The sequence below is a fragment of the Scardinius erythrophthalmus genome (assembly GCF_964197995.2).
Source record: "Scardinius erythrophthalmus genome assembly, chromosome: 6".
In the NCBI taxonomy this organism is placed as follows: domain Eukaryota; kingdom Metazoa; phylum Chordata; class Actinopteri; order Cypriniformes; family Leuciscidae; genus Scardinius; species Scardinius erythrophthalmus.
This window is the reverse complement of record NC_138226.1, coordinates 2435955-2462190: the sequence shown is the minus strand read 5'-3', so window position 1 is coordinate 2462190 and position 26236 is coordinate 2435955. Positions and strand designations below refer to the sequence as shown.

General features: G+C 37.5%; 1 protein-coding gene across 1 annotated transcript; it reads left to right on the top strand.

Annotated features, from left to right (window-relative positions):
* Positions 1 to 208: 208 nt before the first annotated feature.
* Positions 209 to 21493, top strand: LOC308692500 (serine/threonine-protein kinase Nek5; the record flags this gene model as incomplete). Its single annotated transcript, XM_081368552.1, has 20 exons — positions 209 to 331; positions 2400 to 2500; positions 2949 to 3042; positions 4389 to 4472; positions 8494 to 8564; positions 8645 to 8731; positions 8825 to 8879; positions 10567 to 10767; positions 11555 to 11630; positions 11893 to 11981; positions 12722 to 12873; positions 13038 to 13116; positions 16252 to 16353; positions 16437 to 16517; positions 17652 to 17714; positions 17792 to 17872; positions 18053 to 18236; positions 20436 to 20528; positions 20692 to 20791; positions 21271 to 21493. The coding sequence occupies 20 exons, from the start codon at positions 209 to 211 to the stop codon at positions 21491 to 21493; spliced, it is 2139 nt and encodes a 712-aa protein (XP_081224678.1).
* Between the last annotated feature and the right edge of the window lie 4743 nt (positions 21494 to 26236).

Genomic DNA, 26236 nt, shown 5'->3' with positions numbered 1-26236 from the left:
GTTCACACAAGAGCCGAGCACACTTTTGATGCTCTTCGTTTGTGTTTTGGTGAGAATATTTCCACACGGATTCCCGAAACTCTGCGGAGTGACGCTGTTGTTGACGCGTTGCCATGGTGACGCGGCGCTCATGTTCACGCGCCTTCTTACTGTCTGAACCGGCTGAAGATCATCATCATCATCATCATCATCATAATCCTCGGGGTTTATGGATCATTATGAGGTTATTCGACAGGTCGGTCAAGGCGCGTTCGGGAGCGCGCTTCTGGTCAAACACCGACACGGAGACGATGAGCTGCTATACGTCATCAAAGAGATTCACCTGAGACAGGTAAAGTTAAAGTTAGACCCGAAGGGAGACACTTCTGACTGCTTGACATAAAAAAAAAATAAAAAAAAAAAATTTAATAATTTGTGACTGTGTGCTGGAGATTTAATAAGCTTGGATTGAATCCGATCATGACCAATTGTTCAACATTCATATGGAATTTTTTCAGATTTTGGAGAAAAAGTTTGACGTTTGTCTTTGACGATTTGCTATAAGTCGCTTTGCTAAATGCATGACATTTGGGAACATGGAGAAACAGTGTGGATTTACTTTTAAACAGCAACATACAGTATAGATATAAGTTTAGCATGTGCAGGATGATGATGAATCAAACAAAATGAGTTATTAAAGGAAATATGAAGAGTTCAGATGCAAAAGCCTCTAGTGCAATCTGAAATTTTCTTCTAGAATGATCATTTTTATGAAGCTCGTATATTTAAGTTCAGTAAATTCACTTAAACGTACAGTAAGCCTATGGCATTTTTCGCCGCTTGGGGTCGCTAACCTCTTTATAATAACAAAGGCGTAGATTGATGACGCAACATTTGCTAAGAATTATGGATCTTGTCCTTAACGTCAAGCCGACCGATCTAATAATGTTTATGGATGACTGAATACATCGATGTTTTTATCATGACTGTGATATAAAGCAGTTCGGGATTGCTAAGAGACAGCTATCAGCTCCACACGCGACTCGAGTCCCGCGGATATAAAAGGAATACGGACATTTCATTCTACCGAACTACACGCAGAATTACTACTCAAAGGTCAGTTTATTAGACAAATTAAACTTGTGAGGTAACGCAGCGCTGTTTCACTTGGTCTAACATTACACTAGCACACTAAACTGCATTTAAATGTGTTGAAATTTATGTGTTAGTTTGTCTGTATGAGACTAGCAGTAAACTAGATCAACATTAGAATAACATACAGATCATATTCTAACATTTTATCATTGTTGAACTATATAACATTGATTAGTTTTATGTAAATGTGCTCACCTGTTTAATAAAGTACATGTAGGAGCGGTCGAAGTCTCGGACGTGGAGCTCTCGTTTATATGTCTATGGGAGCTCTCGGCATCTCGAAAACACCGCGCTGATATTGATTCTCGTTTTAGTTCTCCTTTTTTATCCAAAGTCTGCTTGCCATGGTCCATAATGTTTGAACGAAACAACAACAGCGTGCAAACAGACATTGCGAACTACACATTTGTCCACGTCTGTCACTTTGTTTACTATCAGAGGGCTCTGGTTCATAGCTCTGGTTACCATGGCAGCACGAGCGGAAACCAGGGACAACGCGGATATGACGCCATTGACGGCGACGAAACGGAAATAAAGAAACGGGACGTTTCTCAAATTAAATTACAAATTTCTCCTGGTTTGAAAGTTGTTGGAAACAGTCGGGATAATGTAAGTACACAACTAAAAAAAATATATAACATAGATATAGTGATTTTTGCTATTTTTAAAGCAAAAAAGTTACATATTGTGCCTTTAAATTGCAATGAAAATTACCTATTATTCAGTTACCTGAAATAACTGAACTTAAATATATGAGCTTCATAAAAATGATCATTCTAGAAGAAAATTTCAGATGGCACTTAGAGGCTTTTGCATCTGAACTCTTCATATATAGAAACATTTGCTAATTTAGTTGTTATAGAGAAAAATGTCAAATATTAAAAGGGGGTAAGATCTGGATCAGCTTTTACACATGTACATTTCAGAAGTCTTCACTTTCTTTAAAATTTCATAATGCTTTTCAACTCTTAAAGCTGTTATAACGTATCTTTTAATACTAGAATGATGTGGGATGAGCTCTGGATTTATGGGATCTGGGAATAGAGAACAGGAGAAACTGTGTGTGTGTGTGTGTGTGTCTGTCTCAGTTGTGTGTGTGTGTGTGTGTGTGTGTGTGTGTGTGTGTGTGTGTGTGTGTGTGTGTGTGTGTGTGTGTGTGTGTGTGTGTGTGTGTGTGTGTGTGTCTCTATCTCAGTTGTGTGTGTGTGTCTCTATCTCAGTTGTGTGTGTGTGTGTGTGTGTGTGTGTGTGTGTGTGTGTCTCAGTTGTCTGCCCGGGATAAGGACGCCTCCAGAAAGGAAGTGATTCTTCTCTCCAGAATGAGACATCCAAACATCGTGGCGTTTTATAGATCCTTCTACGGTCAGTGCGCTGCGTCTGTCCTGATGTATTCCTCACAGTGTGTGTGATATAGATGAGTTTAAACACAGTAGCCTTATTTAAACAGCCTTTTTAACCCAGTCTTCTGAACAAACGGTCTTCCAGTAACATTAAAAGAACGTTTGTTCCAAAGTAACGTTCTCATAATGTTTGCAAAATTCTAAAATGGAATGTTTGCTTAACATTCATGTAACCAAGAAAACACACGGATGTTTTGAACGTTCATTCAGAAAAAATGTTTTTATAACTTAATGGAAATGTTAGCTGGGAGATTCGTTTAAATTTCAACACCCTCCTGCTGGATATGAACACACACTGATGTGTTGTGTGTGTGTGTGTGTGTGTGTGTGTGTGTGTGTGTGTGTGTGTGTGTGTGTGTGTGTGTGTGTGTGTGTGTGTGTGTGTGTGTGTGTGTGTGTGTGCGATCCAGACAGGAATAACCTCTACATCCTGATGGAATACTGTGACGCCGGTGATCTGATGAACAGGATCAGGATGCAGAGAGGAAAGCCCTTCACAGAGCAGCAGGTCAGGGCTTCACACACACTTCACACACACTTCTCCGCTCACCTGAGACTGTGGCGAGTGCTTGTCCAAAGTTACCAATCTGCATTTTCACAGGCCACAATTTACACATCGATACCATGAGGAAAAACCGCCGGTAACACTTTATTTTACAGTGTCCTTGTTACATATGTTACATGTACTTACCATAGTAATAACAGTAAATTATGCATAATTACATGCAAATAGCCCTCAACCAAACCCTAACCCTATAGTAAGTACATGTAGTTGCTTAATATTACACAGTACTTAAATATATAATTACACTGTAACAGTAGCCGCATTTCCATTACCCTTCAAATTGCGCAAATTGAAATTGCGAATTGAAAATATGCCCTCTAGAAACGCGTCAATTTCGCAAAAACTCCCATTTATCGCAAAAAAGTTTTTACGCTCGCATGAGGAGGTTTTTCAGGCAATGCGAAAAACAAATATTTCGCAAAGCTGCAATGGAAACAGTTTTTGCGCATTTACAGGTCACCTGACGTAGACGACGCGGTGTGTTTGGACAGAAGACGAGACAGAGTTCTTTATTAAATTCATATAAGACAAAAGAATTACAGGAATACTGGATTCTAAACCTCAAATAAATGCCACAATCAAGACCTCGCAGCAGAAATGAGTGAGAAACACCCAGAAACACCTCATATGAGCCGCTCACAGTATAAGGGTCTTTCCTTGCCATTAATGCTTGGATAAAACACATACGTCTCCTTCGATTAATAATAATAATGGCCAGTGCGGTGGCTGTGATATATATAAACTTACCAACGACCGTCGCCATGATTTTTGGAATGACTGATCGCGAGAGGAGAAAATTACGTTTTAGTCGCATAACATCGGTTAATGGAAACGCCGTCATTTCGCAATAGTTTTTTTATCGATATTTAGAAAAAATCGCAAAAGTTTTGCGCAAATCTTTAATGGAAACGCACCTACTGACTACCTTAAAATAAAGTGTAACCAAACTGCCATATAGATATTTTTAATATTAGCTCATAATTTGGCTGCAGGTTTATTAGGCTGCTGTCACTTTAAGACCTGACGCGCGGATCCATTAGCGGCCGTTCACATGTCGCGCCGCTGTCTGCGCTCTCCACAACGCCGAGGACGTTTCAGTCTTAAACCAGACGCTACTCTGCGCTGCTCTCGGTAGAATGTGTTGGTCATTATGGAAATGATCCGGCTGTGTCTGTTCTTTAATTTGAGCAGAACTTTTCACTCCTGTCTGCGCTTTTATGGGGATTTCACTCACGGCAATTTGTCCTGTTTCGTAAATCTGGCTCTCAGTGTGTTGGTGTGTGTTTCAGATTGTGGACTGGTTTGTTCAGATCTGTCTGGGACTGAAGCACATCCATGACAGGAAGGTTCTGCACAGAGACATTAAAGCTCAGGTACTGTTAGACACACGTGACCAGTGTTGGGGAAAGTTACTTTGAAAAGTAATGCATTACAATATTGCGTTACTTAGTTACTTTTTTTAGAAAAATAATGCGTTACGTTACTTTTGCGTTACTTTTTTTCCACCTCGACTGGGCATAAAAAGTTATATTTTTGGGCACATGTAAAGACCCTTTCACACCAAAAGTGAAATAATAATCCTCAGACTGAAGGAAATGCAGATTCACGCGTGTTCAGTAGAGGGCGCCGCTCAAACGAACCTTTCAGCCGCTGTTATTCTGGAGAACAGAAGAAGAAGATGCAGAGAAGAGAGTTTAACACCAGAGAATGTCTAATACGGGGAGAACTTCCACTCTCAGGAAACTTCCGGCTTCTGAACTGGTTGCAGTTCCACTCTGGCTCCACATGAGAGCGCTCACAGGACGAGTGCAGAATGAATGGAGGTCTATGGCGCTATACCCCTCAAAATCCACTTTACTCAGGATATAATTTTTTGTCTAGTAATTTGAATGTTGTATTCGAAAGGAGAAAATTACACATTGCTGGGTGTTAGATTTTTTAGAGTCACTTATTTGCTTTAAAAAGTCTTTTAAAATGTCAATGACGTCACACACATCGTACGACCAGAGATACTGCTTTACGGCAATCCTTCAGTCACTTTGGTGCGTTCACGCTCTGCACTTTCTTTTCTCTCGAGGCATCGACAACACAGCGGACACAGGCAAACACACAACACAGCCGACACAGGCAAACACACAACACAGCTGACACAGGCAAACACACAACAACACAGCTGACACAGGCAAACACACAACACAGCTGACACAGGCAAACACACAACAACACAGCTGACACAGGCAAACACACAACAACACAGCTGACACAGGCAAACACACAACACAGCTGACACAGGCAAACACACAACACAGCTGACACAGGTAAACACACAACAACACAGCTGACACAGGCAAACACACAACAACACAGCTGACACAGGCAAACACACAACACAGCTGACACAGGTAAACACACAACACAGCTGACACAGGCAAACACACAACACAGCTGACACAGGTAAACACACAACAACACAGCTGACACAGGCAAACACACAACAACACAGCTGACACAGGCAAACACACAACACAGCTGACACAGGCAAACACACAACAACACAGCTGACACAGGCAAACACACAACACAGCTGACACAGGTAAACACACAACACAGCTGACACAGGCAAACACACAACACAGCTGACACAGGTAAACACACAACACAGCTGACACAGGCAAACACACAACACAGCTGACACAGGTAAACACACAGCAACACAGCTGACACAGGCAAACACACAACAACACAGCTGACACAGGCAAACACACAACACAGCTGACACAGGCAAACACACAACACAGCTGACACAGGCAAACACACAACAACACAGCTGACACAGGCAAACACACAACACAGCTGACACAGGCAAACACACGACACAGCTGACACAGGCAAACACACGACACAGCTGACACAGGTAAACACAACACAGCTGACACAGGTAAACACAACACAGCTGACACAGGTAAACACACAACACAGCTGACACAGGTAAACACACGACACAGCTGACACAGGGAAACACACAACAACACAGCTGACACAGGTAAACACACAACACAGCTGACACAGGTAAACACACAACACAGCTGACACAGGCAAACACACAACACAGCTGACACAGGCAAACACAACACAGCTGACACAGGCAAACTCACAACACAGCTGACACAGGCAAACACACAACACAGCTGACACAGGTAAACACACAACACAGCTGACACAGGTAAACACAACACAGCTGACACAGGTAAACACACAACACAGCTGACACAGGTAAACACAACACAGCTGACACAGGTAAACACACAACACAGCTGACACAGGTAAACACAACACAGCTGACACAGGTAAACACACAACACAGCTGACACAGGTAAACACACGACACAGCTGACACAGGGAAACACACAACAACACAGCTGACACAGGTAAACACACAACACAGCTGACACAGGTAAACACACAACACAGCTGACACAGGCAAACACACAACACAGCTGACACAGGCAAACACAACACAGCTGACACAGGCAAACTCACAACACAGCTGACACAGGCAAACACACAACACAGCTGACACAGGTAAACACACAACACAGCTGACACAGGCAAACACACAACACAGCTGACACAGGCAAACACACAACACAGCCGACACAGGTAAACACACAACACAGCTGACACAGGGAAACACACAACACAGCTGACACAGGCAAACACACAACACAGCTGACACAGGCAAACACACAACACAGCCGACACAGGCAAACACACAACACAGCTGACACAGGTAAACACACAACACAGCTGACACAGGCAAACACACAACACAGCCGACACAGGTAAACACACAACACAGCCGACACAGGCAAACACACAACACAGCTGACACAGGTAAACACACAACACAGCCGACACAGGCAAACACACAACACAGCTGACACAGGCAAACACACAACACAGCCGACACAGGCAAACACACGTGCTAGAAGAGTTTCTGTTTTGTTTGTTTCTGGTCCTGCTTCGGATGCCACGATGCCATCAAGCGGTATCTCTGGTCGTAATCAGTCCTTCATCAGCGTTCATTAGCAGAATGCTAGCGTGTTATGGGCAACAACAACTCAACCTGTAAGAAATCGAAAGGACATAAGTACTCGTTCATTCAACTTTCGACCTATAACCCATGTTGCAAAACCTACAATCAAATCTGAGATTTCTCAACGGCAATCGGGTGAAAGAGACTAATTTAGCCGTCTAGCCCCATAGACTCCCATTCATTCTGCACTCTTGGGCGATCGCCCCCAGTGGAGCTCTGGTGGAATTACAACCACAATTCGGTACAATAGGACTTAATAGGGAGTGGCCAGGCTCAGCTAAAAAATCTTTAGTCATTTTTGCTTATGACTTAAATGAATAATCGAAGGTCAGAAGCAAGTACATTTGTGACCCTGGACCACAAAACCAGTCTTATGGGTAATTTTTGTTTAATTGAGATTTATACATCATCTGGAAGCTGAATAAATAAGCTTTCCATTGATGTGTGGTTTGTTATGGTAGGACAATATTTGGTCGAGATACTACTATTGTAAATCTGGAATCTGAGGGTGCAATAAAATCGAAACATTGAGAAAATCTCCTTTAAAGTTGTTCATTTATGTTGGCGATTGTGCTGCATTCACTCACAAAAATACATGTTTTATATATTTACAGTAGGAAATTTACTAAATATCTTCATGGAACATGATCTTTACTTAATATCTTAATGATTTTTGGCATAAAAGAAAAATGGATAATTTTGACCCATACAATGTATTGTTGGATATTGCCACAGATAAACCCGTGCGACTCGAGACTGGTGACGTGATCCAGAGTCACATTTGGTCAATAAAGTGAGATTAAATGCATAAAAATGTATGTTTTATTTAACAGATTTAGTTATTGGAGGTTTGCACAGATTCTGCATTTCACTGATTTTATTCATTTTGAGGAATACTGAATCTTTCTTGTGCAAGTGAGATGAGTAAATGCACGCTCACATTTAGTCTAGAACTACAATAACCATCATGTTCTCACACACACACACACACACACACACACACACACACACACACACACACACACACACACACACACACAACGCCTCTGCACTTCGATTTGTCTCAACATTGGGGCTGTCAGTCAATAAATGGGAAAACAAAGTAACTATTTGAACTATTCTTATTTGAAAAAGTAACTCAGATATTTTGTTGTAAATTTTAAAAGTAATGCGTTACTTCACTAGTTACTTGAAAAAGTAATCTGATTACATAACTCGTTACTTGTAATGAGTTAGGATGTGAGCATCTGATGATGTCAGTGAACCCGGCGTCTCGTGTGTTTGATCCTGTGCTCTAGAACATCTTTCTCACTCAAGGAGGACTGAAAGTCAAACTGGGAGATTTTGGCATCGCACGGATGTTGAACAAGTGAGTCTGATGTTGATTTCTTTGGCGGTGTGTGTAATTTCTCCTGCGCTGATGTTCGTCTGGATGTGTGTGTTGGGCAGCACCATGGATCTCGCCAGAACCTGCGTCGGGACGCCGTACTATCTCTCTCCAGAGATCTGCGAGAACAGGCCGTACAACAACAAGACGTAGGTAGAGCATCTGTGTGTTCAGCTCTTCATCTTCATCTTCATCTGTGGTTCTGTGTGTGATTGGTCTTCCTGAACTCGTGTGTTCTGCAGGGACATCTGGTCTCTGGGCTGTGTCCTCTATGAGCTCTGCACACTGAGACATCCAGTGAGTACATGCAGATTTATGTATGCTTTTCCCCTGTTGTTTAATTCACAGGACCAGACACCTGTTATTTTGCCAAGAGATTTATTATTAAATTTATCATAATATGAATACATAGGAGAGAGAGTATGGATGCTTGTTTCCGCCACTGAATAATAAATTAATAATAATAATTGCGACTTTTTATCTCACAATTCTGACTTTTTTTTCTCACAATTGCGATATAGCGAGATATAATAATATATAATTGCGAGATATGAAGTCAGAATTGTGAGAAATAAAGTCGCAATTGTGTGTTATAAAGTCAAAAATAAAGTCAGAATTGCGAGATGTTAACTCATAACTAATATGAGTCGCAAAAAAGTCGCAATTATTATTATTTATTTATTATTTGTTTTTTATGTTTTATGTTACTAACCAAAAAAACTGCTTTACCAGAAGAACATATGGTTTCTGTTTAACGTGGAATGAATCCCATCACTATGATCATCACCAAAGATATCAACCTCACATTTTTAACACAACTTGTTTAGATTTACAATTTTAGAGTAAAACATGTTTTTGAAAATATATATTTCATATAAAAGTTTAAAATAGTATTTTTGCACATCTTTCATAACAATAAACAAAAAATTCTGTAACTTTTTTTAAGTTCACTTTTTAAAACTTATTTCACTTCAGCAATAATCTGCTAAGTGTCGTCTTTGAAAAGAGACCGAACTTCAAGATTTATGACAGTTTAAGTTGGAAATTAAATTTTCAGGTGCTCAAAAAGTGAATAAATGGATTATAAATACAGCGTAAATATAATTTAGGACCATAAAATACCCTAAAAATACAAAATATTAAATAAAAAAACATTATCAAACTAAAATATTGTACATTATTTTCATTGAAATAAAAAAATTCATTTTGGTCATTTTTGACCGACACACAAAGTTCAGCGCCAGCGTTTCGGTCAGTGTTGCATTCATATGGATTTATTTTACGATCTCTTTATGAATGTTTTGAAGCATCAGAGTTTTGGGTGAACAAACTGTCAATGGAGAGACCGAAATCTCTCAGGTGTCATTAAAAATGTGTTTCAAAGATGAACGAAAGTCTTATGGGTTTATTACCACATATATTAGTATGTTTAATAAGTTGTTTGACAGATTCTCAGTTGAGTTTGTGTGAATGTGTGAAAATAATATTACAGTGCAAAGTGTATTTATAGTCTAAAATAGTCTAATCAAAAAACATTTTAATGTAAAATATAATTTTATTCTGATTTTGGGGTGAAATATTATCATGAGATTGTTCTTGTACACATTACCTGCTCACCAGGGTTATTAAAGTTGACTAAAACCATAAAAAAAACAAAAACATTTTTGTTACTTAAAATAAAATAAAATATTAATTGCAACAAAAATGTAAAAAAAAAAAATATTTTAGTTATTTTCCAAGGAAAAATGTCTAATTTTAATTTAGTTTAGCTTGATGTACTTAAATAACAAAAGGAAAACTAAATAGACATGTTTTTTAACTACAAAATAAACATTTAAATGAAAAAAATACAAAATAAAACTGCTTAAAAATAGTAATAAAAACTAGAATAATAATAAAAACTTTGTGTCTGAAACATGTGACAGATGTGTGTGTGTGTGTGTGTGTGTGTGTGTGTGTGTGTGTGTGTGTGTGTGTGTCCCAGTTTGAGGGCAGTAATTTAAAGCAGCTGGTGTTGAGGATCTGTAGGGGGCGCTATAATCCAGTGTCTCAGCGATACAGTGATGAACTTCGACTTCTGCTGAACCAGCTGTTCAAGGTCAGTCCTCGAGACCGGCCATCAGCGAACACACTCCTCAGACGCCCATTACTGCAGGCTCAGATCAGCAAACACCTCGACACACAGGTACGACAACACCCGGCAGTTTACGCAAACTCTCAATCAACAAGCACCAATGCTACATTTTCTAAATGTCATAATCATTTGTTAACAAACAAGTATTCATTACTTCAATGAGCTCATTGAAGCATTAAATTATTACATTGTTTAAATTAATACATTTTTAGCTAACTGTGATTTGTATATGTACATTTCTGAAATACATAACTCAGACAGTCTGATAACAGATCACTCTAAACTGTAATGTGGACTCATGCACTTTCTGTAAAGCTGCTTTGAAATGATGTGTATTGTGAAAAGCGCTATACAAATAAATGTGAATTTAATTTAATTTAATTTAATTTACTAAAGCTAAAAACACTTGAACTAGACACTAGGGTTGGATGATCCAGCTAAAAAAAAAAAAAAAAAATCATTAGTCATTTCAATGAATCATTAAATATTTCATATGTACTCTTTTTCATTTATATTCACCAATATTTCATATGTAATCCTATTTATATTACTGATTTCAATTAATCATTGCATATTTCATATTTAATCATTTTCATGGTTCATATTTGATTTTTTTTTTCATTCATCGTTTCAATTAATCATTAAATATTTCATGTTTAATCATTTTTTCATTTATTGTTTCAAATCATCATTAAATATATATATTTATATCATTTTCATTTATATGCACCAATATAACAATTCATGCACTGCAATATTGACCTACAGATATTTACTAAAACTTTTTAAAATATGAAGTGTGTTATAAAGCTGCACTTTCTTTTCCATTTCATGTCAGTTGCTGGAGGATGAGTTTAGTCACACAGTTCTTCACGGACACACACCAGCGGCACCTAAAGCCACAAACAACACAGGTGTGTGTGTGTGTGTGTGTGTGTGTGTGTGTGTGTGTGTGTGTGTGTGTGTGTGTGTGTGCGTGAGTGAGTGAGTGTGTGTGAGTATGTTTGTGTGTGTGTGTGTGTGTGTGTGTGTGTGTGTGTGTGTGTGTGTGTGTGTGTGTGTGTGTGTGTGTGTGTGTGTATGTATGTGTGTGTAGACTACAACATACAGTAAATGAAGCAGAATGTGTTGTCTGGTGTCCTGAAGTGTATCCTGGTTTATCTGGCATTTCTAAAGATCCGGTGGGATATAAACCCGTCCTGAGACCTCCTGTCATCAAACCACCACAGAGACCCGAGCAGAGACACAACAGAGCCAAAGCACTAGTGAGTTTTCATATAAAGACATTGACATTGTTTGATCTTTGAGCTTCACATTACTAGTGCTGTGAGTCATGTGACTGCAAGGGAACCTATTGTACCCATTTATATAGTCTTGATTTTGTTTTTAGGCTATACTAAAATAGGCTTTCATAATTCAATATTTAAAAAACACATTATTTTCCTCATAATCTCCATTGTTGCGGCTCCTCTCTTCCCAGTCTGTCAGTAACGCTCTGTTTAGTTCCTGTCTCTATGAAGCCCCTCCTTCTGAAAAGCACACTGTGCTCTGATTGGTCGGCTGGAGCAGTGTGTTGTGATTGGTTGAGCGCTTCGAGTGTGTTTGGGAAATGTCCCAAAATTACGCCCCTAATTACCATAACCGCCAGTTTAACACACTACTAACTAACTCAACCAGGCTCCGCCCCTTTATTCTGCGTATGAATTATTATAATGAGGAATATTGTGACGTGTTCGTTCCCGGAAGAATCTCAAGACTACAATGGAGGCGTTTCAGGAGTTCAGAAACACTGACACTGATATAGAGAAGAACTTTTTCATGCTCAAACAGCAACAATACACACTAAAGAGAGATGAACATGCAGAAAAGCAGAACACGAGCCCTTTAAGAGACATGATAGCCTATTAGATGAGATGAAAATAAATGAATGCGCACTCTCAGAGTCTAATGAAGATATACTGAATTAATAAAATAAATGTTTTTGTGTCTCTCCTCCGTCTCTCAGGAAATAAAGCCTCGATTTCCTGCTGTGTTTGAAAACCCGATTGTGTTTAAACCTTGTGTTGATCATGAGCGACGGTGGAACGGGCCGGTCGAGCGTCAGGAACGTCAGGAACGTCAGGAACCGGTGGAGGAGTCACTGGAGCCCTACAAACTGTGAGACACTTGAAACCAAATCCTCTTTACTGGAGCTCTTATCGATTCATCTGTGACCTTACTGTAAAGAAAAGAAACTAATGTCTTTATATTCTCTGAAACAACTGTGTGTGTGTGTGTGTGTGTGTGTGTGTGTGTGTGTGTGTGTGTGTGTGTGTTTTCAGTGTCGCTAGGGCAAGAGACGAGTATCTTCAGAGGAGACGTGAAGCCCATCAGTATAAACTCAGAGCTCAGAAACAACTGGTGAGTGTCACTGAACACAAGTTATCATTCACTACAGACAAACCTTTGCTTTTTCATGCACTGGGCATTTTGGGTCTATTCTGTATGGAAACTTGTTTCTGCCACAGAATGAAGAAAAAGGTAATTGCGACTTTTTTTCTCACAATTGCATGATATAAAGTCAGAATTACGAGATATAAAGTCAGAATTGCGAGATATAAAGTCAGAATTGCGAGATATAAAGTCAGAATTACGAGATATAAAGTCAGAATTGCGTGTTATAAAGTCAGAATTGTGTGAAATAAAGTCAGAATTGCGAGATATAAAGTCAGAATTGCGAGATGTAAAGTCAGAATTGCGAGATATAGAGTCACAATTGCGAGATATAAAGTCAGAATTGTGAGATATAAAGTCAGAATTGTGTGTTATAAAGTCAGAATTGCGAGATATAAAGTCAGAATTGTGAGATATAAAGTCAGAATTGCATGATATAAAGTCAGAATTGCGAGATATAAAGTCAGAATTGCATGATATAAAGTCAGAATTGCATGATATAAAGTCAGAATTGCGAGATATAAAGTCAGAATTGCATGATATAAAGTCAGAATTGCGAGATATAAAGTCAGAATTGCATGATATAAAGTCAGAATTGCGAGATATAAAGTCAGAATTGCGAGATATAAAGTCAGAACTGCGAGATATAGTCAGAATTGCGAGATATAGTCAGAATTGCGTATTATAAAGTCAGAATTGCGAGATATAAAGTCAGAATTGTGAGATATAAAGTCAGAATTGTGAGATATAAAGTCAGAATTGCGAGATATAAAGTCAGAATTGTGTGAAATAAAGTCAGAATTGCGAGATATATAGTCAGAATTGCGTGTTATAAAGTCAGAATTACGAGATATAAAGTCAGAATTGCGAGATATAAAGTCAGAATTGCGAGATATAAAGTCAGAATTGTGAGATATAAAGTCAGAATTGTGAGATATAAAGTCAGAATTGTGTGAAATAAAGTCAGAACTGCGAGATATATAGTCAGAATTGCGTGTTATAAAGTCAGAATTACGAGATATAAAGTCAGAATTGCGAGATATAGTCAGAATTGCGTATTATAAAGTCAGAATTGCGAGATATAAAGTCAGAATTACGAGATATAAAGTCAGAATTGCGAGATATAAAGTCAGAACTGTGAGATATAGTCAGAATTGCGAGATATAAAGTCCGAATTGTGAGATATAAAGTCAGAATTGCGAGATATAAAGTCCGAATTGTGAGATATAAAGTCAGAATTGCGAGATATAAAGTCAGAATTGTGTGAAATAAAGTCAGAATTGCGAGATATATAGTCAGAATTGCGTGTTATAAAGTCAGAATTACGAGATATAAAGTCAGAATTGCGAGATATAAAGTCAGAATTGCGAGATATAAAGTCAGAATTGTGAGATATAAAGTCAGAATTGTGAGATATAAAGTCAGAATTGTGTGAAATAAAGTCAGAACTGCGAGATATATAGTCAGAATTGCGTGTTATAAAGTCAGAATTACGAGATATAAAGTCAGAATTGCGAGATATAAAGTCAGAATTGCGAGATATAAAGTCAGAATTGTGAGATATAAAGTCAGAATTGTGAGATATAAAGTCAGAATTGCAAGATATAAAGTCAGAATTGTGTGAAATAAAGTCAGAATTGCGAGATGTAAAGTCAGAATTACGAGATATAAAGTCAGAATTACGAGATATAAAGTCAGAATTGCGAGATATAAAGTCAGAATTGCGAGATATAAAGTCAGAATTGTGAGATATAAAGTCAGAATTGTGAGATATAAAGTCAGAATTGTGTGAAATAAAGTCAGAATTGCGAGATGTAAAGTCAGAATTGTGAGATATAAAGTCAGAATTGTGAGATATAAAGTCAGAATTGCAAGATATAAAGTCAGAATTGTGTGAAATAAAGTCAGAATTGCGAGATGTAAAGTCAGAATTGCGAGATATAAAGTCAGAATTGTGAGATATATAGTCAGAATTGCGTGTTATAAAGTCAGAATTACGAGATATAAAGTCAGAATTGCGAGATATAAAGTCAGAATTGTGAGATATAAAGTCAGAATTGCGAGATATAAAGTCAGAATTGCGAGATATAAAGTCAGAATTGCGAGATGTAAAGTCAGAATTGTGAGATATAAAGTCAGAATTGCGAGATATAAAGTCAGAATTGTGTGAAATAAAGTCAGAATTGCGAGATGTAAAGTCAGAATTGCGAGATATAAAGTCAGAATTGTGTGATATAAAGTCAGAATTGTGAGATATAAAGTCAGAATTGTGTGAAATAAAGTCAGAATTGTGAGATATAAAGTCAGAATTGTGAGATATAAAGTCAGAATTGCGAGATTTAAAGTCAGAATTGTGTGAAATAAAGTCAGAATTGCGAGATATAAAGTCAGAATTGCGAGATTTAAAGTCAGAATTGTGTGAAATAAAGTCAGAATTGCGAGATGTAAAGTCAGAATTGCGAGATATAAAGTCACAATTGCGAGATATAAAGTCACAATTGTGAGATATAAAGTCAGAATTGCATGATATAAAGTCAGAATTGTGAGATATAAAGTCAGAATTGCATGATATAAAGTCAGAATTACGCGATATAAAGTCAGAATAACGAGATATAAAGTCAGAATTGCGAGATATAAAGTCAGAATTACGAGATATAAAGTCAGAATTACGAGATATAAAGTCAGAATTGCGAGATATAAAGTCAGAATTACGAGATATAAAGTCAGAATTGCGAGATATAAAGTCAGAATTACGAGATATAAAGTCAGAATTGCGAGATATAAAGTCAGAATTACGAGATATAGTCAGAATTGCGAGATATAGTCAGAAGAATTACGAGATATAAAGTCAGAATTGCGAGATGTAAAGTCAGAATTACGAGATGTAAACTCGCAATAGTGAGATAAAAAGTCGCAATTATCTTTTAAAATGTTTTATTCTGTGACGGACACAAGCGTCCATAATTTTGCTTTCATAACATCTTTAAATATGTGTGCATGTGTGCTGTAATTTACAGCTGTATTTATCTGATATTCATGTATTTCAGTAATATTGAACAGATCTGATGTACAGTGAAATCATTGATCATTTCTGGTGTTCAGGGTCTCAGACCGTCCACTGCAGATGAAGAGTGTCGGCCGCCCAACGCACAAGAGCATCATGGGAGAAAACAGCCTCAGAGCGGGAAACTGCAGGGACAGGAGGTCACTGTCGTCACACTCCTATTCATGATCGTTAGATAACGACACCTCAGTATGCTGAAGGCCTCTGTGTGTGTGTGTTGCAGGAGTACCTGAAGCAGCTCCAGCGAATCAGAGAGCAGTATCATCATGATGTCAGAGAGATGAGAATGAGAGCAGAGGTCGAGGTACGTGTTCTTGGTTCTGGACGTTGATGAATCAAACACGTGTGAGAGTTAGCCCATGATTTACTCACTCTCAAGTCATCCTAGGTGTTCATGACTTTCTTCTTTCAGATGAATATTTTTTCATTTAGCCTATATTAAAGTTATATTAAAAAATATCCTTGGCTCTTCCAAGCTTTATAATGGGAGTGAATGGCTGGAGAAAATTTGAAGCCCAAAAAAGCGCATCTATCCTTCATAAAAGTAATCCGTACGACTCTAGGGTTAGTAAAGGCCTTCTGAAGCGAAGCCATGCGATTCTGTAAGAAAAATATCCATATTTATAACTTTATAAACTATAATCACTGGCTTTCTGTAACGGCCGGTCTAATTCCGGTCATAGAGTGACCTCTGACCCAACGCATAAAAAATAACTTCTATTTCTATTAATATTATATATAAATATACATATACATATATATATATATATATATACATATATATATAGAGAGAGAGAGAGAGAAATAGATATAGAAAGTATAAATGTATTCATGAATTTAAAAAACTTATATAAACATTTTTTATATATATATATATATGTATATATTTTTTTTATGAATATATTTGTTAATATAAAATATATTTATATATTTATAATTGTATATATTTAATATATAAAATTATTAAAATATAAACATTACATTTTTACAATATATTCATAAAACTATATTGTTGTATATATTAAATATATTAAAATATCAATATATAAAAATGCTAATTTACTTCATTTATTCATAAATAGATATTGCATATATAATACAGTACATCAGTGTACACCGTTGTTTCTCCTATCAGAAGTTGAAGAGCAGAAAATGTCTAATGATCTTTTGCCAGAAATGAAAAATTCTCTGTTCAACTTCTAAAAAAAAACACCAGATGTTTCATAAAAATGTAGTGTTTTTCTTTTACAGCCACTCAACAGCATTTCGATTTTTAAAGCCACTTTGAAATCAGTTCATGAAAATAAATCCAGAGATGATTTATACAGAAATGAAATTACTGTTGGGAGAAAAAAACATTTGTGATGCGTATGATAATAAAATCAGACGTGGAGATCCTGTGACGCTGATGAACTGATGATGAGTGTGATGTTCTCAGGACAGAGGAACAGACTTACTGAGGAAGAACAGAGACACACACACACGTGGGAAAGAGCAGCAGGTACAAACACACACACAAAACACATGCTGACGAGACACACACTCATGTTTGACCGCTCCGACACGCATGTGTTTCAGAGAGGAATCACGTTTGAGATCAAGCTGAGTGATGAAGAGCACACAGAGATGAAGACTGATGAGGAAGACGAGGAGCCACAGGTGAACTGACTCTCACACACTCAGTGTTACTTGTGTGTTACAATATAACTTTACCTTCTAAACAAGAGACCTACTTTCCTAACTTTACCTACCTAACTTTACCTTCTTACCTACCTACCTACCTAATATTGATCAGGCAGGATATAAGCATGACGGTGTGTGTGTGTGTGTGTGTGACAGGACAAGCCCCTGAACGACACACTGACGTTTGAGCATGGAGAAAACCTCCTCAACGGTCCACACGACTCAGAGGAAGAGGAGCAGAAGAAGAGAGCCGGATGGTGTCGAGATGCCGCTGATACTTTACTGAACGCTCTTGAGCGCATGGACGTGACGACAGAGAGTATCAGTGACACTCAGACAGGTGACACACACTCTCACACACACACACACACACACACACACACACACACTCTTGTACATCTATCTTTATGAGGACATTCATTGACACAATGCAATCTCTAGCCACTTACCCTGACCCTAAACCGACCCTTGACCTCATTATAACCTTATCCCTAAAACCAAGTCTTGACCCTCAAACTGGCCTTTAAAGGCTCTCAGAGACTGAGGACCGGCCAAAATGTCCTCACTTTACTCTCTTTGTCCTCACTCCAATGGTCTAAAACTCAAACTGGTCCTCACAAAGATAGTTGTACAAGTACACACACACTCACTCACTTGCTGAACGCTCTCAAGCGCATGGATGTGACGACAGAGAGTATCAGTGACACTCAGACAGGTTACACACACTCACACACACACGATGAGATATATCAGTTTCTTAGGATGATTTAATTAAAACTGTGGTAACACTCTACTTAAAGCAACACCATGTAAGTTTTGCTCTCGGGCTCCCCCTACAGTTGGGAAACAGTATTGTCTTCTACTACTGTCGTAAAATCTGTCCTGGTAACACCAGGGGACGAGCCGATATCCCCGAACTCTGCAGGAGGAGTTCTCACGTCTTGGGCAGACTGTATGCGTTGTGTGTGAAATGTCTTCATCCCAGGTACAGTGGCATATATTTCAGCATGTCATATGAATATCATTTCATGGGTTTTTATAAAATGTAAATTCGTCCCCCACACTTTTTCGTAGGGCAAGTGTGTCCACGACAAGTTGACGTTTTCGCGGGCCAATGTGTGTACATCCAGATTTAAAATTCAAAGAGTCAAGATAGTCTATACGTGACTTTCACGTTTCCATGGTAATCAGTCACTCATGCGTCACGACACGCCCATGCTCGCGCCCGCGCTGGATCCATCATTTTCATAGAGGTCGCAATGAGTTCAAAACAGCAAAAAACTCTTTTTCACGAAAAAGTCAAGCACTGCAAGTTGTCATGTGGTATCCGAATTGTGTTGCACAATGATGAATAACTCTGCCTATTTCTCAAGTTAAATAATTAACAAGTACAAATTTTGTTGGAAATTTAAAATATTCTCTACCCGCACAAACGTGCGCTTATTTTCAGTCTTTTTTTATTCGTAATGTCTTTTATTTTCACAGATATGTTATCAAAGCCCTTCAAATTAGAATAAAGATGGTGATTGTTAATGCTGAATTTGGATTTTCATGCATTAACAGCCACTATATCTGCTTGAATCATGCAGCTTGTAACATGTGTAGCCTACATGATGTTTACCATATTTAATTCGGTAACGCTTTACAATTAGATTAAAAAGTTTGTAGACAAACTTTAAGTTGTCTTGAAAAGCCTAACCAGAAAGTTTGAAGTAGTTTTAAAAGCTTGAAGTTTGACGTAGCCTACACAAAAAACTATTTGAAATATGTAAACAACCTACAATATACAATACTAGGCTATGTGCAGTGTAAAGTACAGAACATCTTTCTTTCTTTCATTCTATTTTATTGCTTTAAACATAAATAGCATATTAAGCCAATTAAGCAAAAACTTGTCAACAAAGGTCTGCAAAAAATAAAATAACAACAACTAGTATAACGCTGGGCATTCTGTCCCCCTCACTTTTGAAATGATGGCTACACCCCTGGCCAGGCAGACAACAAATTCGAAAAACTAGAGATAGTATGCAAGCAATATACTTGAGGTATGCCGTAAAGCAGTCGAATTTTGTAGTTCTTTTTGTGCTGGGGTTACTACCCGAACCCAGAAGTTCCGTAGTGCCAGTAAAAGCGATACAGACCCCGTCAGGCTACGGCAGACGTGTCATTCAACCTATTGTAAGTTGATGTACCATCACAAGGGTCTTGGAAATATATTATGAAGGTTGAAAAACTACATGGTGTTGCTTTAAAGCCTTTATACTGTATATAATGCATTATAAAAAGTATTTTTAATGCATTTATTATGTACTTTATTTTGTAACCACCGTTATAATATTGATAAATTCACTGTTACACCTTTAGAAAGTATAATGCATTAAATCATGTGACAAACAACCAATTTCAAATGTAACAAGGAATCTGGAAATATAATAATGCATTTTAACTTTGGTTACAATTATTTGTGAAAAGACAATGCATTATAATGTACATTATGAAAACAATGCTCATGATCTGCTGGTTTGATGTGGTGATGTAGTTTCAGAGGAGCAGGAGGAAGGACACAGAAAGCACTGGACGAAGCGTTTGCCAGAGACGCTCCTGAACGCTCTCGCTCAAGCACAGCTCACGGGTAAACACTACTGCAGTTCTGCTGAGACTCAGACACTCTCACACTGATCTCACACACTGATCTTACACATGATCTCACACATGATCTCACACTGATCTCACACATGAACAACCACTGCGACTGAAATGGGTTCAGTGATGTGATGTGTGTGTTGTTCACACAGAGACACTGATGTCATCAGATGAGAAGCATCTGATAGATGAAGAGCATGATGAGTGTGATGATGAAGAGCGTCTAGAACCTCGATCAGATGATGAGGACACGTAAGTGACACACACACACACACACGTCTGGTTCACTATCTTTGTGGGCACTCTCCATAGACTCCTTACACTAAACCTACCCATCACACACACACGCATATATACAGAGGTGTAAAGGCCAGGTTCAGAAAGTAAAAGTCCTCCTCAGTATTTTGTTCCAATCACCTGGATTTGCTAATTAGCACAGTTTTTCAGCCAGGAGAACTAATGAGTGAAATCAGCTGGATGAGTTCATGAGTGGAATAAACATGGCAGGACTTTTACTTTCTGACCCCTGGACTTTACACCTCTAACACACATACACACACACACACACACACACACACACACACACACACACTAACTGACCCCTAAACCTAACCATCACATACACACACACACTAACCGACCCCTAAACCTACCCATCACACACACACACACACACACACAGAGAGAGAGAGATGTTTGAGATGCCATGACTGACGTCTGCTTCCCATCAGGAACTTTGAGGATTCGGAGGACGAGCTGAGAGAGGAGGTGTCCGACTCCATGAGGAACCTCTTCATCATCACACAGAAGGAGGACGAGCACACACACACCGATGACCCGACACGGGAAACACAGGAGAACGAGCACACACACACCGATGACCCGACACGGGAAACACAGGAGAGAGTGAACAGCAGCGCAGAGGAAGATTCCCAGAAAACCACAGTGGAATGAAGGAATCCTCCTTTCTTTCTTTTGTTACTCAAGCTGCTATATATATTTATTACATGGCTTGGTTGAATTCTAATGTAGAATGCAGTGTGTTATTTCTTGATATCAGACCGCTGCTAAGTATAACACACCGTTGCCATGAAAAACAGAGCGTTGCTATGGACGCAGGATTCTAACCGTAGAGACGGAACGGACTATTTTCTTTAGAGGAAGCAATACAATCGTTTTTAAATTAATAAACTCCTTTTTAAATCAATATTTTGTGTCAAATTATTGATTTATTTGGTAGGTAGCCATGTAATAAGCGGGATAATGTAGAGCGAGGCGGTTATTATAGCGAATAACAAAGCCTTCAGGAAGTTCAGGCTGATTCAAGACCCCTCCGCTTCGCGTCAGCTGATCAGCCTGTCGGGGTTGTATTCGCTATAATAACCGCCTCGCTCTACATTATCCCTTACATATCAAATGGATCAATAATTTGACACAAAATAAAGATTTAAAAAGGAGTTTATTGATTTAAAAACAATTGTATTGCTTCCGCTAAAGAAAATAGTCCGTTCCGTCACGGACGGAAGCCATGTAATAATTAGCCATGTAATAAATATACAAATGCTGAAAATTCATTCAAATTATGTGTGTGTGTGTGTGTGTGTGTGTGTGTATATATATATATATATATATATATATATATATATATACACACACACACACACACACACACACTCTACCGGTCAAAAGTTTGGAATAATTAAGAATTTTGAGAATAATTAAGAATATTTTTGAAAGAATTCTCTTCTGCTGCATTTATTTGATCGTACATACCGTAAGAACAGTGATATTGTAAAATATTATTCCAATGTAAATCAGCTGTTTTCTATGTGAATATATGTAGTAAAGTGTAATTTATTCCTGTGATCAAAGCTGAATGTTCAGCATCATTACTCCAGTCTTCAGTGTCACATGATCCTTCAGAAATCACTCTAATATGATGATTTGATGATCAAGAAACATGATTATTATCAGTGTTGAAAACAGTTGTGCTAATTCACATTTTTGTGTTCATTCAGAGTGTCTCTAACTTTAGTTTTTTCTTGTGAATTTTAGAGTCAGAGTGCGTTTGATTCATTCATATTTATTGATTTGTGACTTTGATTCAGTGAACATGTTCATTCACATTTGACTGATATATTCATGTGTCCGTTTCAGAAAAGTTTTAATATATGAAGGTAAAGACTGCTATTTATGGCTATGTATTATTATATTGGTGCATATAAATGAACATGAATCATATTTAGTCAGTCAAATTATGCCTTGATTATTCGAACTAGATTTTTACTTCTTACATGAAACTATCTACTTTACAGCGACTGATTCATATGCTTCCTCTGAGAAAAATATTCTTTCAATCATTTCAGAGCAAACACAAAAACAGATTTCCTTTTATTATTCCATTTACTGTAAAGTTGCTGTGGAACAATGTACAGTATAAAGCACTAGATAAACACTGATCGGACAGTATTTAGGCCTCGAGAAGAAGCTCAAAACAATCTAAATGAAAGTTTTTTTTTTTTTTTTATTCCCATGTATTTGATTTTTCTGTGAAAGTGTTTTAGAGAAGTGTAAAGCTGCTCAGTTCCATCAGAAGAATAAATGTGTTGTTTTCTGATCAAACACTCGCTGGTTGTGATTCCTGAATCTGTGGAGACACGCAGGAGAACAGCAGAGGAACATGACCGGGACAAACGGAAGCCCGAACACACCGTGAACGGGACGGATGAGCTTCAGACCCGGGCCGAACATGGGTCCTGAACAAGCTTCACACACACCAGCTCTGAGAACACACACACACACAAGCATTATACAGTGTGTTTATTACTTCACTAGAACCTTCCAACAAGTTGTGTACAATTTTTTTTCAAAATTCTTTGATGAGTAGAAAGTTCAAAAGAACAGCATTTATTTAAAATAGAATATTTTCTAACATTATAAATGTCTTTACTGTAACGTTTGATCAGTTTAACTCATCCTTGATGAATAAAAGAACTTCCATTTGCAGATTTAATGTTTTTTTTCAAACTGAATCTGTCTAGATTAGTCATTCTGGTTAGAATGCATACATATTCAGTTTTAAAAAACATTCATTCTGCAAATGCTAAATCAATCTAAATTATGTCTGAGAAAAGTGTGATTGATTCACTTTCAATTTCATTGTTTCATTTCATCAAAAAAGTAATATTTGTGATGTCCACGATTTTTTTAAGCTGCCTGAAAGTGATGCTTTTGATTTTGAAATGACTCGATGTTTGAAATGTTTCAATTCTACATCTTGTTTGCTACAATTCAATTCAAATACTTACCGTCCAAAAGTCTGGGATCAGTAAGATTTTTAATGTTTTTAAAAGAAGTCTCTTCTGCTCACCAAGGCTGCATTTATTTGATAAAACAAAACAAAACAAAAAACAGTAATATTGTGAAATATTATGACAGTTTAAAACGACTGTTTTGTATTTTAATATATTTTAAAGTGTAATTTATTCCTGTGATCAAAGCTGAATGTTCAGCATCATTACTCAGTCTTCAGTGTCACATGATCCTTCAGAAATCATTATAATATGCGGATTTGATGAATAGAAAGCTCAAAAGAACAGCATTTATCTGTAATATTAAACACTACTGTTCAAAAGTTTGGGGTCAGTAAGAATTTTAATTTTATTTTTGGGGGAAAGAAATAAAATAAATCAATACTTTTATTCATCAAGGAGGAGTTAAACTGATCAAAAGTTACAGTCAAGACATTTATAATGTTAGAAAATATTCTATTTTAAATAAATGCTGTTCTTTTGAACTTTCTACTCATCAAAGAATTTTGAAAAAAAATTGTACACAACTGTTTTCAACATTGAAAATAATAATGAATGTTTTTTGAGCATCAAATCCTCATATTAGGTGATTTCTGAAGGATCATGTGACACTGAAGACTGGAGTAATGATGCTGAATATTCAGGAATAAATGACACTTTACTATATATTTAAATAGTCATTTTAAATTGTCATAATATTTCACAATATTACTTTTTTTTTATCAAGTAAATGCAGCCTTGGTGAGCAGAAGAGACTTCTGTTAAAAACATAAAAAATCTTACTGACCCCAAACTTTTGAACGGTAGTGTATATATAGGTTATATAGTAGAAAGTTCTATTTTAAATATCTACATCTAGGTGTGTTGGTTTAAGTGAACATGAATGATGGACGATTAACATGAAATAAACACGGCATAAACTCTCTATATAAGCATCTAGTAGAAGGTTCAATATCAATATCAATATCTGGTTCAATAGGACTTTTCACACGAAGTAGTTATCCTCATATTACACACCGCCAACTGAACAGTTTTCAGTTTTCTGAATGGACTTTTCGGACTAAAGGTTATTGCACACACTGAGTCCGAAATCTTCACACATTAAAAAATCAATACGACCTCACGTTGTGTCGATCACGTTTACACACTGCCTCCGAAACTTTCATCCATCATAAATTTATTTTTTCGATTTTCTGCTTTTTTCGCATCTGTAACAAGCATTTGAATGGTGTTTTGACAATTCAGAGCCACTGAATGACGAATACGAAAACACACATATGAAAGTTTCGGACTCGGTGTGTAAGAACTTTAAGTCTGACGGTAAGTTGCTCTAAAAAAGTAACTGATTACTAGCCAGAATACCATACTAATAACTCTCTCTCTAAAAAGTATTGCATTATTACATTCTCAGAGTGTAGTGAAGGACAGTGTGATGTGTGTGTGTGTGTGTGTGTGTGTGTGTGTGTGTGTGTGTGTGTGTGTGTGTGTGTGTGTGTGTGTGTGTGTGTGTGTGTGTGTGTGTGTGTGTGTGTTTTACCTGCGCAGGACGAGCTGTGCGGCGGGCGGCAGGTGTGTGAGTGTGTGTGTGTGTGCGAGTGTGTGTGCGGCCGTGTGCAGCAGCGTCTGTGGAGAGTTGCAGCTGTTCTCGCTCCACAGTAACGTGTGTGTGTAATTCCCGGACAGCCTGAGCTCCGACACACACACACACAGCAGACCGGCGGGAAGAGCCACTAACTGATTCCCTTCAACGTTCAGAGACCTCAGAGACCTGAACACACACACACACACACACACACACACACACACACACACACACACTGAACGCTCTTATAGAATAAATACGGAGTGAATTATATTATTACAGTCGGTTCACACTGAGAATGATAACTATAACTATAAAGCTTTAATAATTGTTGTAATTCTATGAGAATAGCAGAGTTCACACAACAGATATAATGATAATGACACTGTGAATACTGTTGGAATCACTTTCAGAGCGACATAGTTATCATTTCATTTATCACTATAGTTATAGCTGTAGTTTTTATTAGTTAACGTTATAGTTATTGCAATAATTATTGCTACATTTATCACTGTAGCTATAATTTTCATTAGTTACCGTTATTGAAATAGTTGTCGCTAAAGTTATTGTAATAGTTATCGTTACAATTATCACCTATAGTTATCGCGTTTTCATTAGTTAACGTTATAGTTATTGCAATAGTTATCGTTTATTAGTATATTTATCACTATAGTTATGGCTATAGTTATTGTTACATTTAGTTATCGCTAATTATCGCAATAGTTATCGTTACAATTATCACTATATCTGTTGCTATAGTTATAGTTATAGTCTTGTTAGTTATTGTAATATTTATCAGTATAG